A 26,582-nucleotide genomic window follows, 5' to 3' on the forward strand; every position below is an offset into this window, starting at 1 on the left:
TATGGGTTAGGTACACCAGAACAGTCGTTGAATGATGGCCTTGAGAAACCGTTTGCATATATTCAATCGTTGGAAATAAAAGAGATTTTGTGGGAACAATACAAAATGCCTCCACCACCTCATAGGTGTTCTTTATGCCAAAAAGTTATGTCTATATGGTATAAGTCCCTATGGATATAGATAAAGAGGAAAGGTGTTGCACGCTAACAGCCATCAACATTAGAAAATCTTCCAGAACCTACCATATACACTCTATATAAAGAACGGGATGCTTTGTTGTTGTTTGCTCACTGTTTTATCACTATTATACCGACGATTGAGTTTTAGTCTTTTAGATGCATGTATATGTGGATACTCATGCAGGTTGGTTGCAATGTGATGTAGGTTATATAATTATGTGATCATTCTGTACTACACTTCTAATAACAATACTTATTTTATTGTAAAGTTTTTGTTTGGAAACACATCATGATGTGGATCTCATTGTTGATAGAGTGTAGACAGGATGATGCTCAGTAGACGGTTGTACCGTCAGCTTTCAACACTGATGTGTATGACTGGAGTGATATGGCTAACATATCCATTTACCTTACTTCGTTTGAGTGTGATACAGTATAATTGTGTTTTGATTACATTACCTAAGTAATGGTAATTTATAATATATTCTTATTTGATAATTAATTATTCAAACGTATTGTGTAGCTTTACATCTTTATCAATATACCATGTGCTCACTAGTTTTTTGGGAGTTTTTGATTTGAAGACATTCAAAATGACTATATACGATAGTCACTAGATGAGTTGTTATTGCCCAGAAGATCAGTCTTTCTAACCTTTAAAATGTTTCAACCCAACATGATACAACATATTTACAAGGTCTAAACCTTAACCCGAAACCCGACACGAAAATAAACCGGTTGACACGACAAGAAATGATAATTAAACGGGTCGGGTTAGGGTCAAGCCCTCTCAACCCATTTAATGTTGACACAACACGATACGTTTGTCAGGTCTACCAGACATACCACAACAGGTTGACAGTGGATGGGGATTGGGGGGGGGGGGGGGGGCGTTTTTGTGTTGGTTCTTGGAGATGTAGATCGTGGAAAATCGTAGTGATACATGAGCAATGTCATATCGTAAACGATTGGTAGAATTTGTTTCGAGTACAAGGATAAAGTTCATTTGAACAGTGTACTATTATGTAAAACAAATTTAAGTTTATGTATTTATTACTTTTTTTTGTAGGTTTCAAGATTCCATGCACTATTAATTTTGCAATATAGATTTTATAAAAATAAATATTATACATAAACAAAAAACAAAAAAAATAATAACACCAAACACATATTATAGAAAAAAAGACTATTCTGGAACGCTTTCCCGGGATCATACTCCGGTATTTTGGAAATCAATCCACGACATAATCCAGACAAAGTGGTTTTTTTACAAAAAAAAAAAGAGTTATTTTTAAAGACTTCATTTATATAGGTTAGATTACTCATTTCCCATAAAAAAAATAATAAATAAGGATAACATGTCGGACAAAGTCGGAACAAATCCAGAACATATGCACCTTAATATATACGATTGATAAAAAAAAAGTTAACAAACTAAATATACAATTTGTCCCAAACCATATAACCCATATATAGAATTACTTTATAATCTTTTTTCTTGAATTGCTAACACATAATCATTAAATCCTACTCTTCAATTATTTCATTATTCATAGCAGGACTTGAACCCTCAACCCCTTAGATGAGAGACACATTTCCAACTCCTTGGTAAGGCTGGTAACGCTAAGCCAAAAACCCTTTGGTTACTCTATAGTTTACAATAAATTTTTATTTGATTTGAGTAAGTATTTTCCATTGATTCAACATCCACTAGCCATGTTTGTTATAATTTTATACATGTGAATATATTTTTTCGATTTTAACAATTAGTTTTGTAGTAAATATTTTTAGAGTAATTATACAAATGCATCTTATAAGTATAACAAAATAGGTAGTTTTGGTCCAAGTTTACTTGTACTTAGAACGATGGTCCATGTGGTTTCCTTTTGGTCAACATCATTAGGAATATGGGGTTAAGTCTTTGCAAATTACTCTTACCGTTTTACCTTTAAATTGTTTTTACCGTGGTACATCTAAGAGCATCCACCACTGTCATCCATTTCTACTACCATCGTCATTCACTTCGCAACCACTATCACTATTGCAGATGTTGAGGGTTTCAGTGGAGTATTCCGATTGATTGCTCTCAAATCAATTGTCGGTGAAAGAAGTGTCAACCTAACTCAATGAATTCGCAAGGATATAAAGAACGCCATTAAAATGAACCCTTTATTTCAATACATTAACATAGAGTCTCATATATTGTCTCAGTTCATGATTAATAATTGATGGGTGTGACCACGATTCTACCTTATTTTCATCATCTATGGAAACAGTTTAAGATATTGAAGAATGAAGTTACACTTCAAATTTCTATCCTATCGGGAATCACAACACACTTGATTCCTATCCAATTACAACAGCCGAATGAGGCCAATGATATTGAATTTGTAGGCCACCATCTGTTAATGGCGGATTCCAGACCATTCTTGAAACCGTCTAAAGCTTTTGAATCATTAAGTTGCAATGTTAGGTTATGTGAGGTGTGATAAAAAACCAAAACCGAATAACCGAACCGAACCAAATGATGTTTGATTTATTTGGTTCAGGTTATTCAGTTAATTGGTTAATTCGGTTTGGTTAACCGAATATGGATACCTTATTTGGTTTGGTTTTGGTAAAAAATTTATTATTTTGGTTAAACTGAAAAAACCGAATAAGTTATATAATTAATATATATTGTTATAGTTTTATGTCTATAAATTAACATTTATATTTAATTTGACGGACTAGTTACTAAAAAGATTTTGATAACTCGTTATTTAATTATTAACAATTATAATTTTATAATTGTTTATATTTTATTAAAAACAACAACTAGCTATCCAAATGTTAATTAACGTTCAGTCATTTTTTCTTCTTCATATACGAGTAAACCTATATTAAATTGTTTCTACAATTTGTGTGACTACTTCAACATTTCAAGACAACATATCGTGAAAGACTGAATATAATATATGATGTATTAATGTACATATTTTTTTCCATTTGGTAAAATTTTAATAAGTTTTTTTTTCTTTTAGTTTAATATTGAATTTTACATGCAAAATTTTATTTGGTTTAACTGGTAACCCGAACCAAGTAAACCGTAACCGAAATGATTAAAACCGATTAAACTGAACCTTATTTTGTTTGGTCATGGTTGGTTTAAAGATGTAAAAGAAACTGAAAAAATATGAATCAATTAAACAGAAAACCGAATAAACCAACCGAATAACACCCCTATGTAATCACAAGAACTTGAAAAATCCCATTTGCAAGGGCTTAGGATTTAATTGGAAATTCCATTTGCAAAATCAAAATTTCTTGATTTGGGTTTCCTTGGATTAATTGTTTTCCTACTACTGAAATTGAAGCACGCACCCGTACATAGCTAAATCCAGAGTTGTCAAAGCAAAAGTAAAGATCACAAACAGACAGATAGGTCACAGAGTTAACATCCCAACAATTGGATTTAGCGACATAGGGACTAAATTCGGAACAAAATGACACAAAAAAAAATGGACCAAAGTTTTCTAATTTATTATATCACAGGGGCTATTTATGTAATTTACGCTATCTTTAAGTTCAAAAAGATATGTTCGACTAGCTTTTTAGAAACTGATGATGTGGTGCCACGACGATTGGCATATCGAAACTGTGGACGCCAAATATATCCAACGGGAATTCAAGCCCCACATGCAATCAATTTCTCCCCTTCCCTAACCATACCCACGCGCTCTGCTCTATGCCTTTCTTAATGGATAATAAAAAAAATAAACTGAATTTCTTAAAAAAAAAAAAAAAAACTCTGTTTTTAGTGTAAAATACAAATTTAATGATCTTGCTTTACTTAAATTTGTATAAATTTAAAATTGTCATAATCTGAGTTTTTATGTTTGTGTTTTATTTTTATTTTTTTAATAGCAGAGATATATAAATATAAATAAATTTAATAAAATCAATAGCAAACTGACAAAATACAAACAACTAAAACATAAAATAGAAACCAAGCACACAATAAGCCACACCCATATTTTCAAATTGAGATAAAGCCACTAAAGGAAAACGTGGACATCACCAAAATTAAGTAGTCCATCATCTTTGCAGCAACAAGAGTAGAATGGTTATAATTATTAATCTGGACTTGACTTTTTATGCTGATTAGGAACAATATCAAGAACAAAATAAAAACTTAAGAGCAATATTGGAATAATTTGAAATTTTGAACTGAATTTGTAATTTTTTTTTCGGAAAAATAAGGATCAAATTTGTGATTATTTTGTATATTTTGTTAAAAAAAAAATCAAAACAGTTAACTTAGGAAAATCTTGATTTTTTTATGGCAAATGAGAGTTAAACTTTTAAATAGTTTTTTAAAATTTAAATATCAAAAGTTTTCTCAAGCCAATATAAATTTTACCTTACTTATATATTGAAACCAAAACCGAAACATATTTTTACTTTTGAGTATGTTAAATTTTATGTTGGTTCGATATAAACTTTTGATATTTAAACTTTTAAAAATTTATTTAGTTTTATCAAATTTTGAATATATTTCTTAATTAAATTTTAAACTTTGCAAATCAAAATTAAAAAACGTTCGGTTAGCTAAAAGTTAACTATGCTAAAATAGTTAAACATATGAATAATATCACATTAATTACATTCAATTCATTTTCTTTAAAAGGAAAATAAAAATATTTTTTATGTTTAAAATGTTTGTATTTCATAAATAATAACATATCATATTTTTTATAAAAATAAATATATTTGTATAATAACTTAGAGAAATGTATTTATATTTTATATGATTAAAAGGTTTATGTTTGTGTTTCAAAAATAATTACGTATACAACTATATTTATTTTTATAAAAAATATGATATATTTATTATTTCCGAAACACAAACCTTTTAAACATATAAAATATTTTTTTCTTCTAAAAATATAATTGCATGGAAGTAATGTCACAACATAGTGACTACGATCACCTCCAAAATTGCTTTACGAGCCATTGATATATAAAGCAAATAAAAAAACAACGTAAATCACGGATAAGAATAATATTAAACAAGTCTATATAACACCAGCGACTTATCTTGAGAAGAATTTGAGACGTCAACACTTGATGATCACATGCCAGATATATTTTTGTAGGGTTGTTACAAATCGGACATAAGAAACAATGAATGACAATACCATAGTTATACAAGTTTATTTTGGTAGGAAAATGGCCCAAGGCAACTCTTTACCGAAATATATTAACATTACTAAGAGGGATTTTATTCGATGTCACTTTGTGCTCATCAATACGAACTTGAGAATCCTTAATAACATATTTTTGACCATTATCAAGATTTATAATCTTAAGGGTTTTTTTTTGCAAAATATTTGTGAACTTATGTGCTTTTTCGCAAATAATATTTCATGGTAACCTGAAAACCTACTATTATCGACAAAAAAATAGCAAGTTTGCTGCATAAACAAACCAAAAATCCGTCGGAGGATAAAACTAATATTTGTTGTCAAACTTAAGGCTTTTTATAGCATTATCCCTATTTTTTATTAAGTTTTATGACGATAGAATGCACTCAATCATCACAGGGTATAGAAACAATGCTTTGTGTTTGACTATATCTTTTATGATAAAATTCCAAATTTATTACTCCGGATATGATTTAAAAAGGAATTTTTGTTGTATTTTTACTTTATGGCCTTATTTTGTTTAGTTTAAGGACATAAATGTAAAATCAATTAATGTAACAATCAAATCGTTAAATCTATAAAATTGTTATTTTTCCGTTGTTTTATTTTATCGAACTATATTATGTTTGGAGCTTCGACTCTTCTGTTACTAGAATAGAATAACGAAGGGAGTTTTATATCACGATGATCATGTAAGTTCAGTTTCGTATTGATATTTCTCTCATATTTTAGTGAGAAATTTAATATGCAGTAATCCTCAAGGACATCTTTCATATTTATGTACAAAATGAAAACAACGTTACAGAGAGTATATGAAATATTTAAGACCTTCAAAGTTTCCAAAAGTTGTGATTTCCGAGTATATATAGTATACTCATACATCCAAAAATATAATAAGATAGACGAAAATGGCAATTTTTTGCAGTTAAAATCGTTTTCTGAAAATAACTGTTAAACAGCTCTAACTGCCTCAAAGAATCGACCAAAAAGTTGTAAGGCGTCATCGCTTCCAAGTGCGAGACAACTCAATGACCAAAAAGTTGTAAGGCGTCATTGCTTCCAAGTGCGAGACAACTCGAGGACCAAAAAGTTGTAAGACGTCATTGCTTCCAAGTGCGAGACAACTCGAAATGCCAAGTAACATAAGTTGTTCGTGGCCAAACCCGAAACATATCTTATCCTCTTATTCCTTAACTATGATTATGTCTTTTCCTAACAAGACCTAAAGCCTATCCAAAAATAAGTGGGGCCATAACCATAGGCTCTACCTTTTAAACCCGAGCATGGCCCCCTTAGACCTTCTTTTTTATTATATCTAAGATCAAATCCGTCTTATATTTAAATATACATATAAATATACTTTGTACCACTTAACATGGATTATATCACAGTTTAAACCTCAATTTGCACCCACGTTAATTCCGTTTAGGCAGTAAATCTAAAATCAAATACATAGATACAATTAACCCTAAAATGAATATGGTGCGTGTAAACACAGCCAAAAAATAAACGAGTGGGATTTCAAAGCCAAACATTTGATCATGTGATGGGACTAGAGATTTTTTTGTATATATATTATTTTTCTTTATCAAACGCAATCATGCACTTTTCAATTCGGTCTATCTTTTTATCTTGTTCAAATTCCATTCACTAAAACATAACTTCAACAAGCAACAGATCACCGCATCGTATTTCGCTTATCGCTTCCATTTCTTCTAAATCGGGTATGTAACCGCCTACATTGATCAATGCTTAGAAATTTCCAGCTTTATAATGATCATTTACATTCATCGATTACACACATCAAACACCTAATTTCGAGCTGTGTATCACCGATTTAGTTAGTTTAAAGATCTTAAAACATCGATATTGCAACACCTAATTCTATCTGTATTACTCGATTCAGCTTTCGTGTTTTTGAGGTGAATGTTTTTTTAACATAAATCAAAGCTGTTTCTACGATTGTTCGTGTGGTTCTGTGTTAAGATCTGAACATCGTGTTCTTATCGGCTGTGAGTTTTGTTTAGGGATTGTGAATTCGCCTTGAAGTTTTCAATTTTTTTGTTAATTTTGTGATTAGTAAGTTTTTTCGTAGTGAATTAGTCGTGTGGTTAGAAATTTGATGCAAAGTATGAACGTATACATGTAGGATTGAAAGAGAAGAAGGAAAGGAACTCTGAAATGGAGTCTCAAGCGTCTTTGATGGAGGTTGAAGGAGGCAATTTCGGGTATGTTAATATGTAATATGTTCCTGCTTTCACTTTCATTCAAATTTTAAAACAAAACAGAAAAAAGAAAACTAAAATTCATTAGGATTCATGTATTTTTTCTTTTTTTTGTTTAGTTGCTCACATTACATGAGGAAATGCAAGCTCAAAGCACCATGTTGTGATGAAATTTTCAGTTGTCGCCATTGCCATAACGAATCCAAGGTATATTTTTCATGATTTGGTTGTACATAATTTAGATAATCATGAATTTAATTAGTTGCTAACTTTCTACTTCATTTGATAAACCAGAATTCCATTGACATTGATGCAGTTCTTCGCCATGATCTTCCTCGACATGAAGTTAAGAAGGTAAGTTTTTTTGTTTTGAGTTTTCATTCAAGATTTATCATGTTACAATTCTAATCCAAATTCTCATTTTATTTGTTTTTAGGTTATATGTTCTCTATGCGAAACCGAACAAGATGTAAGTCTTTTACAATTCATCACAATAACAAAAAAATTATGTTTTAACATCAAAAAAGAATTTCAGGTTCAACAAAATTGCATCAATTGTGGAGTATGCATGGGGAAATACTTCTGTGAGAAATGTAAATTCTTCGATGATGACGTAAGCTTCAAGATTGTTTTCCGAATATGGATTTATCATTTATAGTTCTTTATTTATCTAATTTGCTAAATCAAACATATTTGTAATCCATTTTCAGGTTTCCAAGAATCAATACCATTGTGATCAATGTGGCATATGTAGAACAGGTGGACAGGAGAATTTCTTTCACTGTGACAAATGTGGTAAATATATATATAAACATCTTGAAAACTTTACTTTTGTGTTCATAAAGTATTGATGAATCTTATGATAATTATTTGTAGGATGTTGTTATTCAAAGGTGATAAAAGACACACACGTGTGTGTTGAAAGGGCAATGCACCACGATTGTCCGATTTGCTCTGAGGTATAAGTGTAACTAACATGATTCAACTAATTGTAATCAAAGTTAGAAACTTTTTCTTGATTTTGACTTTTGAGAGTGAAAAGTTTGAAACTTTTTTTTATCTTTTATATGCAGTTCTTGTTCGATACATTAAAGGATCTTACAATTTTACCATGTGGGCATACAATGCATATGGATTGCTTAAAAGAAATGGAACAACATCATCGGTACTCTTGCCCTGTTTGCTCAAAATCTGTATGTGATTTATCGGATGTTTGGAGAAAGCTTGATCATGAGGTAGCTTTTTTCTTACCATTTTTAGCAACTAAAAAAAGATTAAAGAAAAAAACATAACGTTTTTTTACTCTTTATTAGGTTGAAGTGACGCCTATGCCCCAGTCGTATAGAAACAAAATGGTAAGTATATTCATTTAGATCAAAAAGCAAGAAATGTTTTTTGGATAAAAAACTAAAATTGAAATGGGGTTTTATGGTTGTTTATGAAATAGGTGTGGATATTATGCAATGATTGTGAAAAGATATCAAGAGTGCAATTTCACATAGTGGGGCATAAATGTGAAAACTGTAATTGTTATAATACAAGACAAATAAGAGGAGCTCCTTCATCTGAATTCACATCTTCGGCTTCTGAGGAGGATTGTAATTAGTCAAATATAAGTGCTTTAAAAGGTGGTGTTATATAATAAAATGTTAAAGAGTTTTTTTTTTTTTTTTTTAAAAGTAAAAAAGGCAATCATGTGTAAGAAGTACAAAATAATTAGGATGGTTTATTCTCTTGTCACCCCCCACATAGTACAAGTTGCATTCAGTCTAAAAGTACACACATAGTACTATTCAAGTTCCTTTATGTTATTTGATTTGATATGTCATAAAATATCACATATATTAAAAATGGATCATATCCCATAATGGAACAAAAATCATTTAATTCCATTGTGGTAAAATGCAAAGAAAGACCCAAAAACAGAGGTGACCCTATTTGTCTACATGAGCCCATAACTGAAGTGTACTTTGACTTTTCAAATATGAAGAACCAATTTACCAAAATACCCCCAATGAAACCAAAACAATTATTCCATATTGAATAATAGCCATACAATTACTAACCTTTGTTATCATAAGGTGCTTATGAAGTTATGATGACTCGAGCTCCTGAAGCAAGCCTGTTAGAAAGAAATCAAATACAAATTCAAGTTTTCAACAACATGAAACGTAGTTTTTGTTGAATTAAAACAAAAAATTAGAACTTAACTTTCTTCGATTTTGTTGACATTCTCTTTATTCTCTCTGAATGATTCCATTCTCTTGGATTGTTTCTTGCATTTTGTCCTTGTTAGAAATGAATCTCTCTTATTGATCCTGAATTCCAGAAACTTGTGTAAAAAGGGAGAAGGATTTGATAAAAGTAATGGGTACACAAGACATACCTGTTAGCAGCGTAGGAAGAAGATCGTTTTAGGCAACCCATGGCTTCTTTCTTGAGCAATAAGTAATCCTTATTTTCTGATGAACACTCAAGCTCCCCCAACATTACAGATGATGAGAGTAAACCAGATCGATATTTTGAATCTAATGACCTCGATCTGAAAGATGAGATTCTGCTAAAGTTGTCGTCTTCTGATGAAAGTGTCCCACAGGAGATTAGTTGTAGGAGCTTATTCGAAGCTCTAAGCTTTGTGTTGACCGGGATTTGACTCTGTTGTTCTTCTTCAAGTTTGACGGAGCTGTAAAGCTTATTTACATCGGCTCTGATCAGAGATTCCAAGGTGTCGGCCTTTCCGGCAGATGAACAGGAAGAAGATGGAGGGGATGAATGTGTCTGGATATGTTTAAGAGGAGAATCATTGGTTGATGACTCTATGCTTCTTGTGAAAATTTCTTGAGGTTTTTGAACTTTTACGAATTCATCTGTTTGAGTTGAAGCATCAGTAAGATCATGAGTCTTGTAGATCTTGTATTGTGTTGAAGATGAACAGTCATCTTGTTTTGAATTCTGCAATTTATGAGCAAAACGACCTGGAAACGATATGTGATTTCAACGTTAGTGTTATTGAAATGTATGATCGATTGATTGATTAACAAACGAATGTTGAACTATTTTTCACCTGAATTGTTTTGTTCCATAATTAGTTCGGAGCCTTTGAGAACGTATTCGTTACCATGAGCGGGAAAAATCAAGTCATCTTCACTAAGATCATTCCACACAAATGCATTCTTGTAGTTTCTGCATCATTAAGAAGAACATGATCTATCCAGCTACACGAATATGATAAGGAATCGCGAATTTTACAAGCAGGATAACATGATTTAACCTTTTGGAAGACCATGAATACATTGAAGACATGCCTTTCCCTCTCAGAGCATCGAATTTTTCAATCACGTCTGCAACAGAAAATTTACGAAAACAAATCGTGATGAAGTTGTTTGATATGCATAATGCTGATTCAAACTGTAAGAAAGTATGCACCTCTTAAGTAAAGGCCATTTGGTGAAACGAGAGGGACTTCGATGAAGTGAGGATGCTCAAGTTGTCGATTTCGGCAGAGATAGTAAATCACCGGAACTTTCCGACTCTTTGGCTCCATCTCCGGCTCACGCCGCCGCAGCTGATACATATGATCACACCACAAGTTCCGAACTTCAGCTGTATCAGTACTCGATTGCAGCTGCTGTTGCATTTGCATATACTTCTACATTCGTAGCTTCATGTAAACCCTAGCTTATGGTCCACAATAATCGTTTCCAGGATCACAAATTGCCAAATTTACGTTGGAATATTCATATTGCAATCGAATCTCAGGTCCAAATTGATACGATTCTACCAACAGTATACGAAATCAATTAAGCGCGCCAATCAGATCTAAAAGTATGGTAGTTTTGATTGGACGAGTCAAAACATCAAATCAGTTTGATGTGTACAAGAAAGGAGAAGGAATGATACTGTGACGAATAATGAGTGAATGGCAAGCAAATTCAAAAAGAAGAGAGTTCAAATGATGACAAAAAACAAACGAAATCTGTGTTTGTTTGTTTGTGTGAGAAGGGGGTTTTACTCTACCTCCATTAATGGCCATGTTCGATTATAATGATTGCGCTCTCTACAGTATTCAAATTGAGCGGATTTATGGTGGGAGGGATTCTTCTTAAAAAATTTGTAGTTTATTATTCATATTTAATTATATCTGGTAGTATTATTTTTCTTTGAGGTCGAGGGTTTAAGTCTTATTGTGAACTTAGATGAAATTAAATGTTATTTTAGATCTAAAATATATATTTGTATTTGCCGGTTAAAAAAAAAAACATTTTGAAGTTATTAGCCTATTATGGGTTATTGTCGTTAATTCACCCACCAAACTTTTAAGTTTGGTTTTAAAAGGTCACCATTCATTTTTTAAAGTGCTATAGAATATATATTCTTAAAATTTTCAATCAATGCATTAAATAATTAAATAAGAGAATATCATCAATTTGATTGGGTTGCCGGTTATAAAGCATATATGGAATGTGAATTAGCAATTATGAGTCCACGTGTTAAATGAAGCCTGTATGAGGGTCAAAATTGATTTCCCTTTCAGAGTACTATTTTACATATATTGATTCGGATCTAGGGTTTTATCTGAAGCAGAAAAAAAAAAAAAAAAAAAAAAGATGATTCACTTACCCTCTTTCAAATAGATTTGATTACTACTTTATGTAAAGGAAAAATATTTCAGTTATCTTATACGATAGCAGATGGTCATGGGCATCCTCAGTATCTAAAAATAGACCTACACTTTGACGGGTATTTTATTCGATGTTCGTTCAAGTATGCTAAAGGCAAGAAATTCGTATTTACCGACCACAATTTTCTTAGATGAGTCTTTTGCAAAAATATACTACTGTCTCCCTGACAAACCCTTTCATTTTGGTATTCGACATATAAAATCTGATGTGGGCTATGTCAAGTGCATAGATATTTCACACAGTGTGGGAGAAGGTACTTCACCATTCATTGACCGTTTATAGGGTTGGTTAGAATCTAGTGAAGATGAAATAGTTAGTCCTAATAAGGTAGAATCAGGTATTCGTGGTCCGACAAAAGAGGACATAAACGTATACAATTTCTCATTTGACTTGGATGAAGGAAATTATGAAATAAACAAGACTATGAATGATGTTTTTTTAGTAAGTTATTTATGGATAAGAAAGTTGAAGTAGAAGCTAATACACATAATGTAAGTAGCTAATGATATTTGCATTGATGAGGGATGTGAGAATAACCCTGCGGGTAAGGTACATTCCACATTTAATAAGGAAATGTCATGGAAAAAATATAATTTTTTTATGGGAATAAGATCTAAGAATCCAAAGCAATTGAATCGCGTGTTATGTAACTATGTATTACTAGTGGATGTCAATTTTTTTAAGAAAAATGATATTTGATGGAGATTGTTCATTCAGACTCTAGGCATCATGGATGTATGATGAATAATCTTTCCAAATTAAATCTGTCACACCCCCAAACCAGAATGGCGGAAACATTCGGGGGTGGATGACTTCACGTAGTATCACAACCATTGAATATTGTAAAGAAAGTAACACAACCATCATATATATATATATATATATATATATATATATATATATATATATATATATATATATATATATATATATATATATATAATGAAAACGTATGTTGTTGCGTTATACATATTAGCAAAAGAATATTACAATATGATGATAAATGTTCAATAATAAAACATCCTTAGTGTTCCCTTCTCCAAAAGCTGGTGGTTACCTGTATTACTGATTCCCTGAGAAATATAAGTGGTTTCGAAAAAGTGTCAACAATTAAGTTGGTGAGTTCATAAGAGTTTTGCATTGAAAAGTATGTCCTTTTTGATAGTAAATCGATGAACGAAGTTTTCAGAAAATCCAATATTTTCTATAAATGATTTGAAAAGTTTCCAGTATTGGAGTGCATTAGTGTTTTCCATACTTGAATAATAATGATAAAATTTGTGTTAACAATAAAATGGAAAACTGAATGCATATATGAATCTCGTAAATCAAACTTGTTTTTATACTTTTATGTGAGTTTTATAACCATACTATTGACACTGACGGCCTGTAACAACATTCTTCAGGTGTTGTAGTGTTATGACATTTGTCACCCCAGACCTGCCGGTCTAACTATAGCTAATAGTTTAGGTGCGGGGTTGTCAATCCCGTATAGATCTATACACAAGTATCACGCTCTCTCTCCAAGAGATTATGGTATATAATACAGGACTTGAAATGCATACATACGAGTACGTTGAAGTTTAAATGTCTCACATTACTTGGTATAAACAGATTTACGATAATAAAGACTTTACTTCTTTTGAAAGTATTTCATTTGTCGAGATGTATATGTAAATGTATGAATAACTGGAATACTATACTCATTATAGTTTCTCAAAAAGTATGTTTCCATTTAGTAACAACTTGGTGATATAATAGTCCTTTAAACATGAAGATATTTTTGTATCGAAACCCTATAAGAACGATATTATAATTATGTTTATAAATTGATACTTTGACCTGTAATGTACTTGTATTCCCCCCCTAAAACGTGAAAAGAATTGAAAAGTAGGGGTATGAACTCACTCGTTAAGTTTGAAGAGAGAGGCTAGAGTTGAGCAGAGTTTCGACCGCGGAAAGTTGCGTCTTCGGGCTCTCGGGAATCTCTGCAGCGTAGATCTTTCGTCGGGGGCTCGATTGCGGAAACCGAGGTGAGGGAATGGTCTTTGGAGCTGGGAGAATGACTGAGGAATTGTGAAAGTGTGCCAAAACTCGAAGCTCAACCTCTCTATTTATAGTGCTGGAGGAGTGAGTACGCGGGGCGTAATTTTGGAGTACGCGGCGCGTACCTCGTTACGCTGGGCGTAATATGGCGTCATGGCTTACGACTCCTGGCTAGCTAAGCGTAGAGGGGGCGGGCCGATGGGACTCGACTCTGGGTCTAGTACGCGGGGCGTACTCCCAGAGAACGCGGGGCGTAATCCGGCCTGTCCTCTTCTAAATTTTGTAACTTTCGCGTACGAGCTCTTTATTCGTGTTTATATCCACGCGTAGGTGAGATTATGCTCTACAACTTTCATTTAGACTTCGTCGGCTAGTTTTGACTTTATTTTTAATGATATATTTTTAATAGGTCGGGCCTCCTAAAGTTCGTTAAAAATTCATAGGTTCTTTATTCGATGTCGGTTTTCTTTTGTCTTTTTATCGTTTTATTACTACTGTGGAGATCTTCAACTTCCGTTTAGGTGGCGATAGCTAAATAACACTTAATCTTCAATTTAAGTTTTTAGCCCTCTACTACTGTTACGAAACTTAGGAAATTCGTAACTTCTTCATACGAAGTCCAATTTGGGCGATCTTTTTATGCACGCTCACCTTTCAACGAGATCTACGACTTTTGTTTAGATACTTAAGGCTAAAATGCATTTTATTGAGATTTTACTTTTTACGTCAAATAATGTTTTAACGTCGTGTCGTAAATATACGAGTGGTTATAATTTCTTCAATATAACCCGGTTTTGAGCGTTCTTTATGTTTTTGGAAACCTTGGCATGATATCTAATATTTGATGCATCCCAACTTAGATACTTGAACACTTTATTTTCGAGGTTAATTTCGTTGTATTTGGCTTTCGAGTGTTACAATGCTTTTGGAAAATATAGGGTTGTCACAAAATCACCGAGGTATGATCATAATTGTGCTATGAATTTGAAGATGGGGGTCAATTGTAACCTATGCTTGGATTAGATGTCATATCACGGATCATATTATGCATAGGTAGAAATTGAGTCATAGACAATTTAGAATTGATGTTATATGGTTTCCATATAACTGCTGAAGGTGATACGTTTATCAGTAATAGTACATTGATAAATTTGGATGAACCTAACAACTTCAAGGAATCCATGGCGGAACCAAAGTCTACAAAGTGGAAAGAGGCAATGGACAGCGAGATTCAGTCCATGTATGAAAATCAAATTTGGAACTTGGTTGATAACGTGTCAAGTTGTAAGACGGTTGGATGTAAATGGATATTCAAGAAGAAGATCGACATGAATGGGAAGGTGTACACATTCAAGGCACGAATGGTTGCGAAAGGCTTTACTCAAACTTCGGGAGTTGACTATGACAAGACCTTCTCACTAGTGGCCAAGATCAAATCTATAAGGGTTATGTTGGCCATAGTTGCGCTTCATGACTATTAAATATGACATATGGATGTCAAACCTGCTTTCCTTAATGGGAAACTGGCTGAAGATGTTTACATGAGTCAGCCAGAGGGTTTTGTAGATGCGAAGTACCCTAATAGAGTGTGTAAGATTGAGAAATTCATTTATGGATTAAAAGCAAACATCTCGCAGATGGAATCTTTGTTTCGATGAGAAAGTAAAAGAGTTTGTTTTTTCGAGAAGCGAGGATGAGTCCTGTATATATGTCAAAGCTAGTGGGAGTATAGTTAGCTTGTTGGTATTGTATGTGGATGACATACTACTCATAGGAAACGACATTCCAACCTTGCAGGAGGTTAAGTCCTGGCTTAGGAAGTGTTTCGCTATGAAGGACCTCGGAGAAGCTGCTTATATTATGGGGATAAGGATTTTGAGAAATAGGAGTAGTAGACTAATAGGACTTAGTCAAAGCACTTACTTGGATAAGGTGTTGAAACGTTTAAACATTGAGAAATCCAAGAAAGGGGAGTTGCCTATCCAAAGTAATACCAAACTGAGTAAGACTCAGAGTCCGAGTACCGATGCAAAGATAGTAAAAATGAGTCGAGTACCTTATGCTTCCGCCGTTGGATCGATCATGTATGCTATGACATGTACACGCCCTGATGTGACTTTTTCTTTGAGCATGGTAAGTCGATATCAAGGGGACCCTGGTATAGCTCATTGGATAACAGAGTATAGTGACGCCAGTTTTCAGACAGACAGAGACAACTTCAGATCTCAGTCGAACTGGGTGTTTACCCTTAATGGAGGAGCAGTGACTAGGAAAAGTTCCAAGCAGGAGACCGTAACTGATTCAACGTGCGGATCATAGTACATAGCAACGCGTGAAGTGTCGAAGGAGACGATATGGTTGAAGAACTTCATTGGAAACCTTAGAGTTGTACTAGCCATAAAGGAACCTATGGAGATTTTTTGTGATAACAAAGGAGTAGTTGTCTTAACCAAGGAACCAAGGGATCATGACAGATCCAGACATATCGATAGAATATACCATCACTTCATCAGACATCAGGTAGAAGAAGGACTCCTCGTAGTCAAGAGGGTATCGTCGCAGGAGAACCCAATAGATCCCCTCACGAAGGGTATGCGCAAGGTTAAGCACTTACATCATGAAATGAGCATTGGTCTGAAGGACGATATTAGTTTTAGTGATTAGTTAGACAGTAAGAAACTTGTAACAATTTAAATGTAGTTGACATTTGATGATTAAGTAATGGATGATTTATTTATGAGTAAAGTTTACTATCTTTTGTCAATTGTTTATTTTGTGTTTCACTTTTGCATGTTTTACTTCCTGAATAATAGGATTATTCGAATTATCCACAATCAATCATACTTTGAGAGTAAGTTATGAGGTTAGACTGTCATGAATTGGTTTGTAGATTTGTCTAAGTGTTTAGACATAACAAAGGTTTGTTGCAACATTCACGAGTACTCCTGAAATAGAAATTTGAGTATTGGTTTAAACCCACGTTCACTTGAATCACTTTAGGGAATTTATCACAAGTGATTGTGAGACGATAATATCGTATAGTCTTTAAACCGAGATATATGAGTTGTTCTTTGCAAGTTGGTTGTGCATTGATAGTGCGTAAACGCATCAGTAACTTGATGTTATAAAATGTATTGTTGTGTACAATTTGATGAGTAAATAGTACAAGCATATAAGTCAAAGTTTATTTGTTCCTTTTATCCTAAGAGGTTAAAAGCGATATCTTGGGCCCCTCGATGATTTCGTGTTGACTTATATGTCAGACCCGGTCAGGACTAAATTGATGTGTTCAATTAAGTTATATGTCAAATAAATCAGAAATCGGGAAACAAATTGTTGGACATTAAGTATGACTATATTCCATGTCTTTGTGCACACGATATCTTGAGAATGGAGGATTATATGATCTTTTATCTAAATGACGTGTCATTGACTAGGTCAGAGTTCGACAACGGCTTTTGAGAGCTACGATTGCTAATCGGATTTTGAAGTCATACTTGTAGTTATAATTATTGGACTTATCCAAGTAGGAGACTGTTGGATTAAGTGTCTAAGCCCATAACTATAACTGGTATGTACTTGACCCGATAATAGCATGTTCCTTTTGGGTTACCTTCACCATAACAATTTGATATGATGAATTATATAAAAAGAGGTTAATTTGTGATTTATTAATATATTATAAGAATAATATATTAATTGATAAATAATATTATTTAATTAGTATTGATAAAAGTTAATTTAAAATTAATTTAGTAATCAAAAGAAACTTATTAAAATAACAGGGTTATCATGTAAATCAATATTAGTTGTAATTCTTTTGCCATTATGTACCTGTTTTGTTCCTTTACCTACTTGGGCTCTTTCAAAGCAGTGGTTAATAAACATTTGTGAAAACTAAAGGCAACATATGTGAAAAACTCGTTTCATTTGCCGTTGGATGCAAATCTCCGGCGACACCAATTATCACAAAACTACACCCTTTTTCCCGCCAAGTCTGAAGCTTTCGCCCAACGCTCTCGCAATTCCCTCTAAAAAACACTGAAATAAACTCCACCAGCCGCCACCACCACCACGAGACACAGCTGGTTGATGTTATCGCTCCGGTCATGTTGTTATAGTGTGACTCACACCAACACCATAACCACCGCATTCTCTCACCCTATTAGACATTCTCTTCTTAAATTGTCGTCGTCATCATCCCTAACATTTCCTCTCTTCTTTCTTTCGAACAAAATGTCATCATCTCGTCCCTCCGCCTTCGATGCACTCATGTCCAATGCTCGTGCGGCTGCCGCGAAGAAGAAAACCACGGAATCTTCCGCTTCCCCTAAGAAACGCAAAACCCTAGATTCAAAACCCCCAATTAGTTCGACACCTATTAGCGAAGCTAAAGTTGCAGAAGCCTCACCAAAGCCGGATAAACCATTGGATACGAACACAAAGAAGAAAACCCAGGTGTCTTCCTCGTCCCCCAAGAAACGCAAAACCCTAGATTCAAAACCCCCAATTAATTCGACCCCAGTCACCGAAGCTAAAGTTGCAGAAGTCTCACCAAAACCCGAGAAAACATCGGACACGAATCAAAGTAAAGACGAAACTGTCTCAAATGAGATTATAGAAGCTAAGCCAAACCTTGATGTTGCTCCATCAAAGGAAGAAAATGCATCTAAAAAACCACGGCCGATTGATGTTGATGAGAGTATGATTCAATTGAAGAAGAAACCGGCAAACTTCAAACCCGAAAAGGCTGCGTTCTGGGGCGAAGGAGAAAGGGTGCCGTTCCTATTTCTCTGTCGGGTTTTTGACGCAATCTCCAAAGAATCTGGTCGGATTCTGATTACAGAAATCGTCTGTAACATGCTGAGAACTGTAATCAAGACAACACCTGACGATTTAGTTGGGGTTGTATACCTCTTGGCTAATAGAATCGCCCCAGCTCACGAAGGATTAGAGCTTGGAATCGGTGATGCTTCCATCATCAAAGCTCTCGCTGAAGCTTGTGGTGCAAAAGAAGCACACATCAAAAAGCAATACAAGGCATGTTTCCATCTTCTCTAACTCAAGTCTCTTTCAAATTCGAAATAAAACGTCATGTTCATGAAAAAAGCTAAAATTTTATATCTTTCAATAACAGGAACTGGGAGACTTGGGCCTTGTTGCCAAAGCAAGCCGCTCTTCCCAACCTCTGATGCGTAAACCTCAACCTTTGACAGTTTCGAAAGTTTTTGATACATTCAGGGTTATTGCCAAGGTAAGAAACTATTAAATCTGTAAAATTTCATTCTGAACATTTATTAACCTGTTTAAATCTTGATAGGAATCTGGGAAGGATAGTCAAGATAAGAAGAAGAATCATATCAAGGGACTTCTTGTTGCAGCAACTGACTGTGAACCTCAATATTTGATACGTTTACTTCAGGTTAGTATATGTTCATCTTAAAAGATGATTGAGTTGGACCTTTTGCTTCATTTCTGTTCTAATTACTTTGGTTTTTGTTTTTGAAGACAAAATTGCGAATTGGTTTAGCTGAACAAACACTCTTAACTGCATTGGGGTATGCTATTGTGTATACTGAAAATGGTGAATCACCTTCAAAGCACTCAGATTCACCATTAGAAGAGGTCAGTTTATATTCAGTTATAACAGAAGAAAGTTTCTTTAATGATTAACTCTTTGCATATACAATGAAGTATCAGAATCTTTAATAGTTTGTTCTATAATTTGTCCTCAGGCTGCAAAGATTGTGAAACAAGTGTACTCTGTAATTCCTGTATATGACAAAATTGTCCCTGCTCTTCTCTCTGATACTGTATGGAATCTACCAAAAACATGTTGCTTTTCACCTGGTGTTCCAGTGGGACCCATGCTTGCTAAACCTACTAAAGGAGTATCTGAAATTTTGGATAAATTTCAAGATATGGAGTTCACTTGTGAATACAAATATGATGGAGAACGGGCCCAGGTGACATCATCAACTTTATAAACTTTTTTTTAAAAAAAAATACACACATTAAATATTATTATTTATTAGCACTTAACAAATTTTACATTCAACAGATACATTATTTGGAAGATGGCACAGTTCAAATATACAGCAGAAATGCTGAAAGAAATACTGAAAAGTTTCCTGATGTTGTGGTTGCTGCTTCAAGGTATTTTATTTTGTAAAGTAAATTTACATTTTTGGTCCCTGAGTATAACTGATTCTTTTCAATTTAGGTCCCAAAAGTTTTCTCCTGCAGTTTGGTGCTTATATGAGGTTTTCTCCTGCAGTTTGGTATCTGTTTCAATTGAAATGACTATTTTTGGGACCAAAATTGCAAAAGTCAGCTATACTCAGGGACCTTAATTAGTCATTTTACTTGGAACAGGGACCAAAATTGTTACAACTTACAAAAACCTTAAAGAAGGACCAAATTTGCAAGATTTTTTTTGGGACAAACATAGTCATTTTACTGAAACAGGGACCAAAACATTACAAAAACCTTTAAAAAGGACCAAATTTGCACAAAGGATAAAAAATAGTCATTTTACTTGAAAAAGGACAAAACATTATAAAAACCTCAAATAAGTACCAAATTTGCAAAATATATTTTAGGACCTAACATAGTCATTTTACTTGAAACAGGGTTCAAAAACGTTACAAAAACCTTTAAAAATGATCAAAATTGCAAAAAGGATAAAAAATAGTCATTTTACTTTAAAAACGACCAAAAAACATGACAAAAACTTCTAATAAGGACCAAATTTGCAAGAAAAAAACTTTTGGGACTGAAATAGTCATTTTTATGGAATATAGACAAAAAAATATTACAAAACCCTCAAATAAAGACCAAATTTGTAAGAAAAATCTTGTTGGGTCAAAATTTCCAAAATCAGCTACACTCATGGATAGAAAATATCAAAATACAATTTTACTCTGCTTTATATATTACAATTCATAAAAAAATTCTAACATTTTTCAATGGTTTACAGAGTTAAAAAACCAAGTGTGACATCATTTGTTTTGGACTGTGAAATCGTTGCATATGATCGCAAGAAACAAAAAATTCTCCCATTCCAGGTGACTTTTATACCATCATCATCATTTACTTTATATAATTTTCACTAATAAATTTATTTATTTATTTTTATAGATTTTAAGCACACGTGCTCGAAAAAACGTTGTAATGAGTGACATCAAAGTGGATGTATGCATTTACGCATTTGATTTGTTGTATTTGAATGGACAACAACTTTTACAAGAACAACTTAGTGTTCGTAGAGAGGTCAGATGTATGTTTATTAAATTTTAAATTTTCATTTTTATGTTTATTAAATTTATATTTTCTTTTTTCAGCGTCTATATGAATCCTTCAATGAAGAACCTGGATTTTTCCAGCTTGCAACAGCCATAACTTCAAATGATCTGGAAAAAATTCAAACCTTTTTAGATGCTGCTGTCAATGGCAGGTACTAAATAAATAAATAAATAAATAATTATATAATTAATTTATAGGTTTTTATTTATTTATTTTTTGTAGTTGTGAGGGTTTGATTATCAAAACGTTAAATAAAGATGCGACATATGAGCCTGCAAAGCGATCAAATAACTGGCTCAAGTTAAAGAAAGACTATATGGACAGGTATTTTGATTAATAAATTTAATATATATTTTTTTTATATATATAAATAAATAATTAAGTATAATATTTTTGTGTAGTATTGGTGACTCATTGGATTTAGTGCCAATTGCTGCTTTTCATGGAAGAGGAAAACGTGTAGGTGTATATGGTGCTTTTCTTCTTGCTTGTTATGACAACAATAAGGATGAATATCAAACTATTTGCAAAATTGGTAATTAAAAGAAAAATTCATTTTTTATTTTTTTTAAACATTCTTGAATCTTGATGCTTATGAATGTAGAAATATATATATGTTTTTTTTTTTATAGGGACTGGTTTTTCAGAAGCCATGCTTGAAGAAAGGTCTACAAGTCTTCGTTCTAAAGTCATCCCAAAACCCAAGGTTTTAACCTTTTTTTTTATTATTTTTATATTTTTATAAAGGAATGAAAGTACATTGCTATTTCTTGCATTTAGCCTGTTTATAATTTTCATGTTCATTTGTTTTGGCATATAGTCATACTACCGATATGCAGATTCTATAAATCCAGATGTGTGGTTTGAGGCAACTGAGGTAATAATAAATTAATAATCATTACATTTTTATATTTTTATTAAAAAATTGTTCCACAAACATTATGGTTTACAGGTTTGGGAGGTCAAAGCTGCAGATTTGACCATCAGCCCTGTTTATTGTGCTGCAATTGGTGCAGTTGACCCTAATAAGGTTTAATTTTATTTACATGAATTCATTATATATTATTTTACATGTATATTGATATTTTCTATTTTTCTTATTGTTTTATTTTAAATAAAAAAAAGGGTATTTCACTGAGATTCCCACGTTTACTTCGTGTTAGAGAAGACAAGGGTCCGGAGGATGCTTCATCTTCAGATATGGTGAGAAAGAGCAACCATTTATTTATTTTTTTGTTATCAAATAAAATAATGAAAGATTTTTTTTTTAAATATTTGGTTTGTGTAATTATTTTTCAGGTTGCTGATATGTATAATGCTCAGAAACATACACAAGGTAACAATCAAGATGATAACGATGATGAGTGAAAGATGCAAGTTTTGTGTAATCTTTTAGTAGGTAGATCATAGATGGTGAATTATGACTATTTAATTATTGTGCAATTTGTGTAAATTCTGTTTGATTTATGGATTATATATAATCCACTATGGAACTAAAGGTTTTCATAAAGTTTCTACCATATTTGTCTTTTGTGACACTTGGGTACTACCTTTATTCTCCCCAACTGAGTTTCTATATGGGTAATGTTGTCTCTCTGTTTGGATGAAGTCATAGTGTTGTCTAGTAAATTTTGTTTATTTTTTTTTTCGAGTGAGACTAAATGACCGCTATATTTTTATATTATAAAAAACAAAATTTCATAAGATTCATGGAGATTTCACATTTGTCAATTTTAACTTGAGACGAGTTGAAAGGAAAAGAAAGGGAAATATGTAAATATTTAGGTTGTGGAATTTTTTTAGTTTTCCATTAATTTTCAAATAAAAATGAAAATTTTGAAAATGCGGTGGGTTGATTTAGTTTTTAAAAAAATTCCAAGAAAATGAAAAATTTTCTGTTTTTTAAATTGTATGTAAATCAGAAAAATGATTTTTATAGTTTTCCAAAGTTTTTTATGTTTATAAAATGGAAAATAAAAACATCATGGGTTTCAACCAAATATATTTTTTAAATTTTTTATTGAAAATTGAAAATAAAATTTCTAACTCTATTTTTTAAAAATATTTTATAAAAATTTAAAATAATTTTCTACAAACAGTTTTTATTTATCCCATTAGATATCTTGTGCATATAAAATGAAAAAGAATCTCGTATGGTTGTTCACATTAAAGGGATATGTCATAGAAAACCTCAAGTTTTTCTGCTTATGTGGCAAGCCATGTGTGTTGAAACTGCTGATGTGTCAGCCACATATGCGCTGACTGGCTTTATTCATTTAATATAAAAATTCTAATACATGTGGGTCAATAAGGTGGGTGGGATTAGATCCCACAACTTCTAAATCACAGAAGAAGGCCCTTACCACTAGGCTGAACAGCATATCTTGTTTCATAACCTGAAAACGTAATATATAATTATAATGTAAACTAATGAAAAAAATTAAAAACAATAATAATTATTATTATTATTATTATTGTTATTATTATTATTATTATTATTATTTTCTTTTTTATAAGTTTATACATATATTTTTAATTACCGTTTAAAGGTATAATTATATATTTATAAAGGTATAAAATACGTTTTAAAGATTAAAAAACATATTTAATGGTATATATATATTTTTTAAAGCGTATTTGGTTTATTTATACATTTAAAAACGTTTTTTTAAATATATAATTGTATCTTTCACGATTTTAAAAGTATAACATATATAGATACATATCTTTTAAGATTCCAAAAACATAAAAAAATACATATTTGGTTTGAACATGGATTTTTTTTGTATTTTCAATATAAATACAAATTGTTTTGTAATTATTAATACAAATGCATATTTTCGCATTTTTAAAACATAAATACATTTCGAAAGGTATTTATATATTAAAAATTATGTTATAACACTTTAAATACACTCATAATAATAATAATAATAATAATAATAATAATAATAATAGTAATAATAATAATCGTCAAAATCATATTTAAATGTTTCAGTATTCGCAATATATATTATATGTTGAGTTTATGAAAGCAAGAAATATTTTAGCTTAGTGGTAAGTTTCCTACATTTCGAGTCGGAGGTCGCCGGTTCAAAATCTGCGCGCCTCATTTATATTTTTAATATAATAAAGGCAGTAAAATATCCATCAGCGCACAGTGGCTGACACGTCAGCAGGTTCAGCACAGTCAGCACACACGTGGCTTGCCACCTAAGGCATGTGACCGACTTAACCTGTAAAAAGGGTAAAACCGAAAAAAAAACTGGTAAGTTTACGGTATAAACGAACACTTAAATTCTGACAAAGGGTAAAAACTTAAGGTTTTTTATGACATTATCCCCACATTAAATTCTATCAAATTAATATCATGTAAAGTGATTGAATGATTATGGATGTTTTGTATTCATAAAAATCTTTTTATTTTTTTTATTATTTTTTTAAAACTAAGATTGTGTTTGGCACGTTAGTTGAAAAAACTAGCATTTAATTTATAAACTAATATAAACTATTTTATACTCTCACTAAATATTAAATTGCAATTAGATAAAAAAAAATAAACTAGTTTATGAGCACCAAACACAATCTAAATAAATCGTCAAGAATAAATAAATAAATAGATAACCATTTTGTCTTTATAATAAAAAAAGATAGATTGTTAGTGTCTTTACTTTAACCCATCAAGTCAAGTTCATTTTCTTTAATTCATGAAGTTATTATATACGAACAACATACAATCATATATAAATGTTTATTAAATTCATTAATTAAAAAAACAAACTTTTTAATAGTGCAAGTTTTGGGTTGGTTAGAGTTTGTCTCTAAAGCCTAACGTGGGTTGATTATATAGAAGCAAAGCTTGAAGTTGAATAGAAATTTGTCAAAGTAATCAACCTTTAGAATCTAAAAAAGGAACACAACACAACAACTCGTTTGAAATATAGGGAACAACTTTTCTTAAGTAGGTTGGTAGGTAGATGCTTTACCACCGTTAACAAAAAGTAAAAAACCAACATCATTCTAAAGTTACCAAAAATTTTATGTGTATTTTGTAATATATTTATTTTTAATTTTATTTTATAAAACTATAGTTTATAATATAGAATGTAATAATTCTGTCACAGATTTATGGGTAAAATAGTGTCATGGGAAGTAAATGGAAGCAAAAGACTTTATATTAGATCTTTGATTCTGATTTGTGGGCCCAATAATTCTCACCTTCCGGTGGTTGGCCCATAACAAATCTTGTCATTTCCTCCATCAGCATCCAAAGCTTAATTTAATTCATTGCTTAATGCCAATATCAATCATTAATATTATATTAAACCAGGCATACATCATGCATAGTTATGAATAGATACACGTGGACGTGGATGTAAATAAAACCTATGGCTATGGTATCGTGTGTTAAAAGAAAATATTAAAAAATCTCAAAGTTTTATCATCTTTACGTTATTTTTTTAAATACATGCATACATGATATATGTCAACCAATTATTGGAAACATTTTATTATGAGATTTCAATGAAAATACTTGTGTACTTGCGTAACACATGTTTTGTAAGTAATGAATAATTTGACGTGCCAAAGAACTTGTACTTTTTCTAGTGATGAAGTTGTCAATTATAGTTTGAGTTGCTATTTTAACGTTTTGTATTAATACGTGGAATAGAGTAATAATTGTTATATTATTATTTCAAAAGAAATTATATTGAAATACGTGATAAAGAAGTTTGTGATGTAGACATTTATATGTAATTTTTTTTTTGTCTTTGAGTTAGATTTTTAATGAAAACATTTAGTTTTAGTGTTGCAAAAACCAGTTTAAACGCACGGTTAATCAACGCCAAGGTTGCTTGATGACCTCTCCCGTCTATAAATAGTGATAATAGGTCATATTAGGTGAGCTATGTCAAAATCGATCAAATTCAGTCATTAATCCGTTTAGGCAGTCAAAAT

General features: G+C 31.9%; 2 protein-coding genes and 1 pseudogene across 2 annotated transcripts; 2 read left to right on the plus strand and 1 right to left on the minus strand.

Annotated features, from left to right (window-relative positions):
* The first annotated feature begins 6,940 nt into the window (after positions 1-6,940).
* On the plus strand, positions 6,941-9,396 carry LOC111886109 (E3 ubiquitin-protein ligase RZFP34). The gene is made up of 11 exons (XM_023882344.3): positions 6,941-7,089; positions 7,515-7,593; positions 7,710-7,797; positions 7,885-7,944; positions 8,027-8,059; positions 8,126-8,203; positions 8,301-8,385; positions 8,467-8,549; positions 8,664-8,825; positions 8,904-8,945; positions 9,038-9,396. The coding sequence occupies exons 2-11, from the start codon at positions 7,547-7,549 to the stop codon at positions 9,194-9,196; spliced, it is 837 nt and encodes a 278-aa protein (XP_023738112.1). The 5' UTR covers positions 6,941-7,089; positions 7,515-7,546; the 3' UTR covers positions 9,197-9,396.
* On the minus strand, positions 9,208-11,613 carry LOC111886108 (protein SOSEKI 3-like; annotated as a pseudogene).
* Positions 11,614-18,170: 6,557 nt separating this feature from the next.
* LOC111886023 (DNA ligase 1) lies at positions 18,171-23,133 on the plus strand. The gene is made up of 16 exons (XM_023882262.3): positions 18,171-19,358; positions 19,456-19,572; positions 19,639-19,740; positions 19,827-19,943; positions 20,054-20,284; positions 20,380-20,474; positions 21,298-21,385; positions 21,459-21,590; positions 21,662-21,774; positions 21,846-21,947; positions 22,025-22,158; positions 22,256-22,329; positions 22,444-22,500; positions 22,576-22,653; positions 22,749-22,826; positions 22,923-23,133. The coding sequence occupies exons 1-16, from the start codon at positions 18,411-18,413 to the stop codon at positions 22,989-22,991; spliced, it is 2,535 nt and encodes an 844-aa protein (XP_023738030.1). The 5' UTR covers positions 18,171-18,410; the 3' UTR covers positions 22,992-23,133.
* Positions 23,134-26,582: the final 3,449 nt, after the last annotated feature.

Source organism: Lactuca sativa, chromosome 1, assembly GCF_002870075.4.
Source record: "Lactuca sativa cultivar Salinas chromosome 1, Lsat_Salinas_v11, whole genome shotgun sequence".
Lineage (NCBI taxonomy): Eukaryota > Viridiplantae > Streptophyta > Magnoliopsida > Asterales > Asteraceae > Lactuca > Lactuca sativa.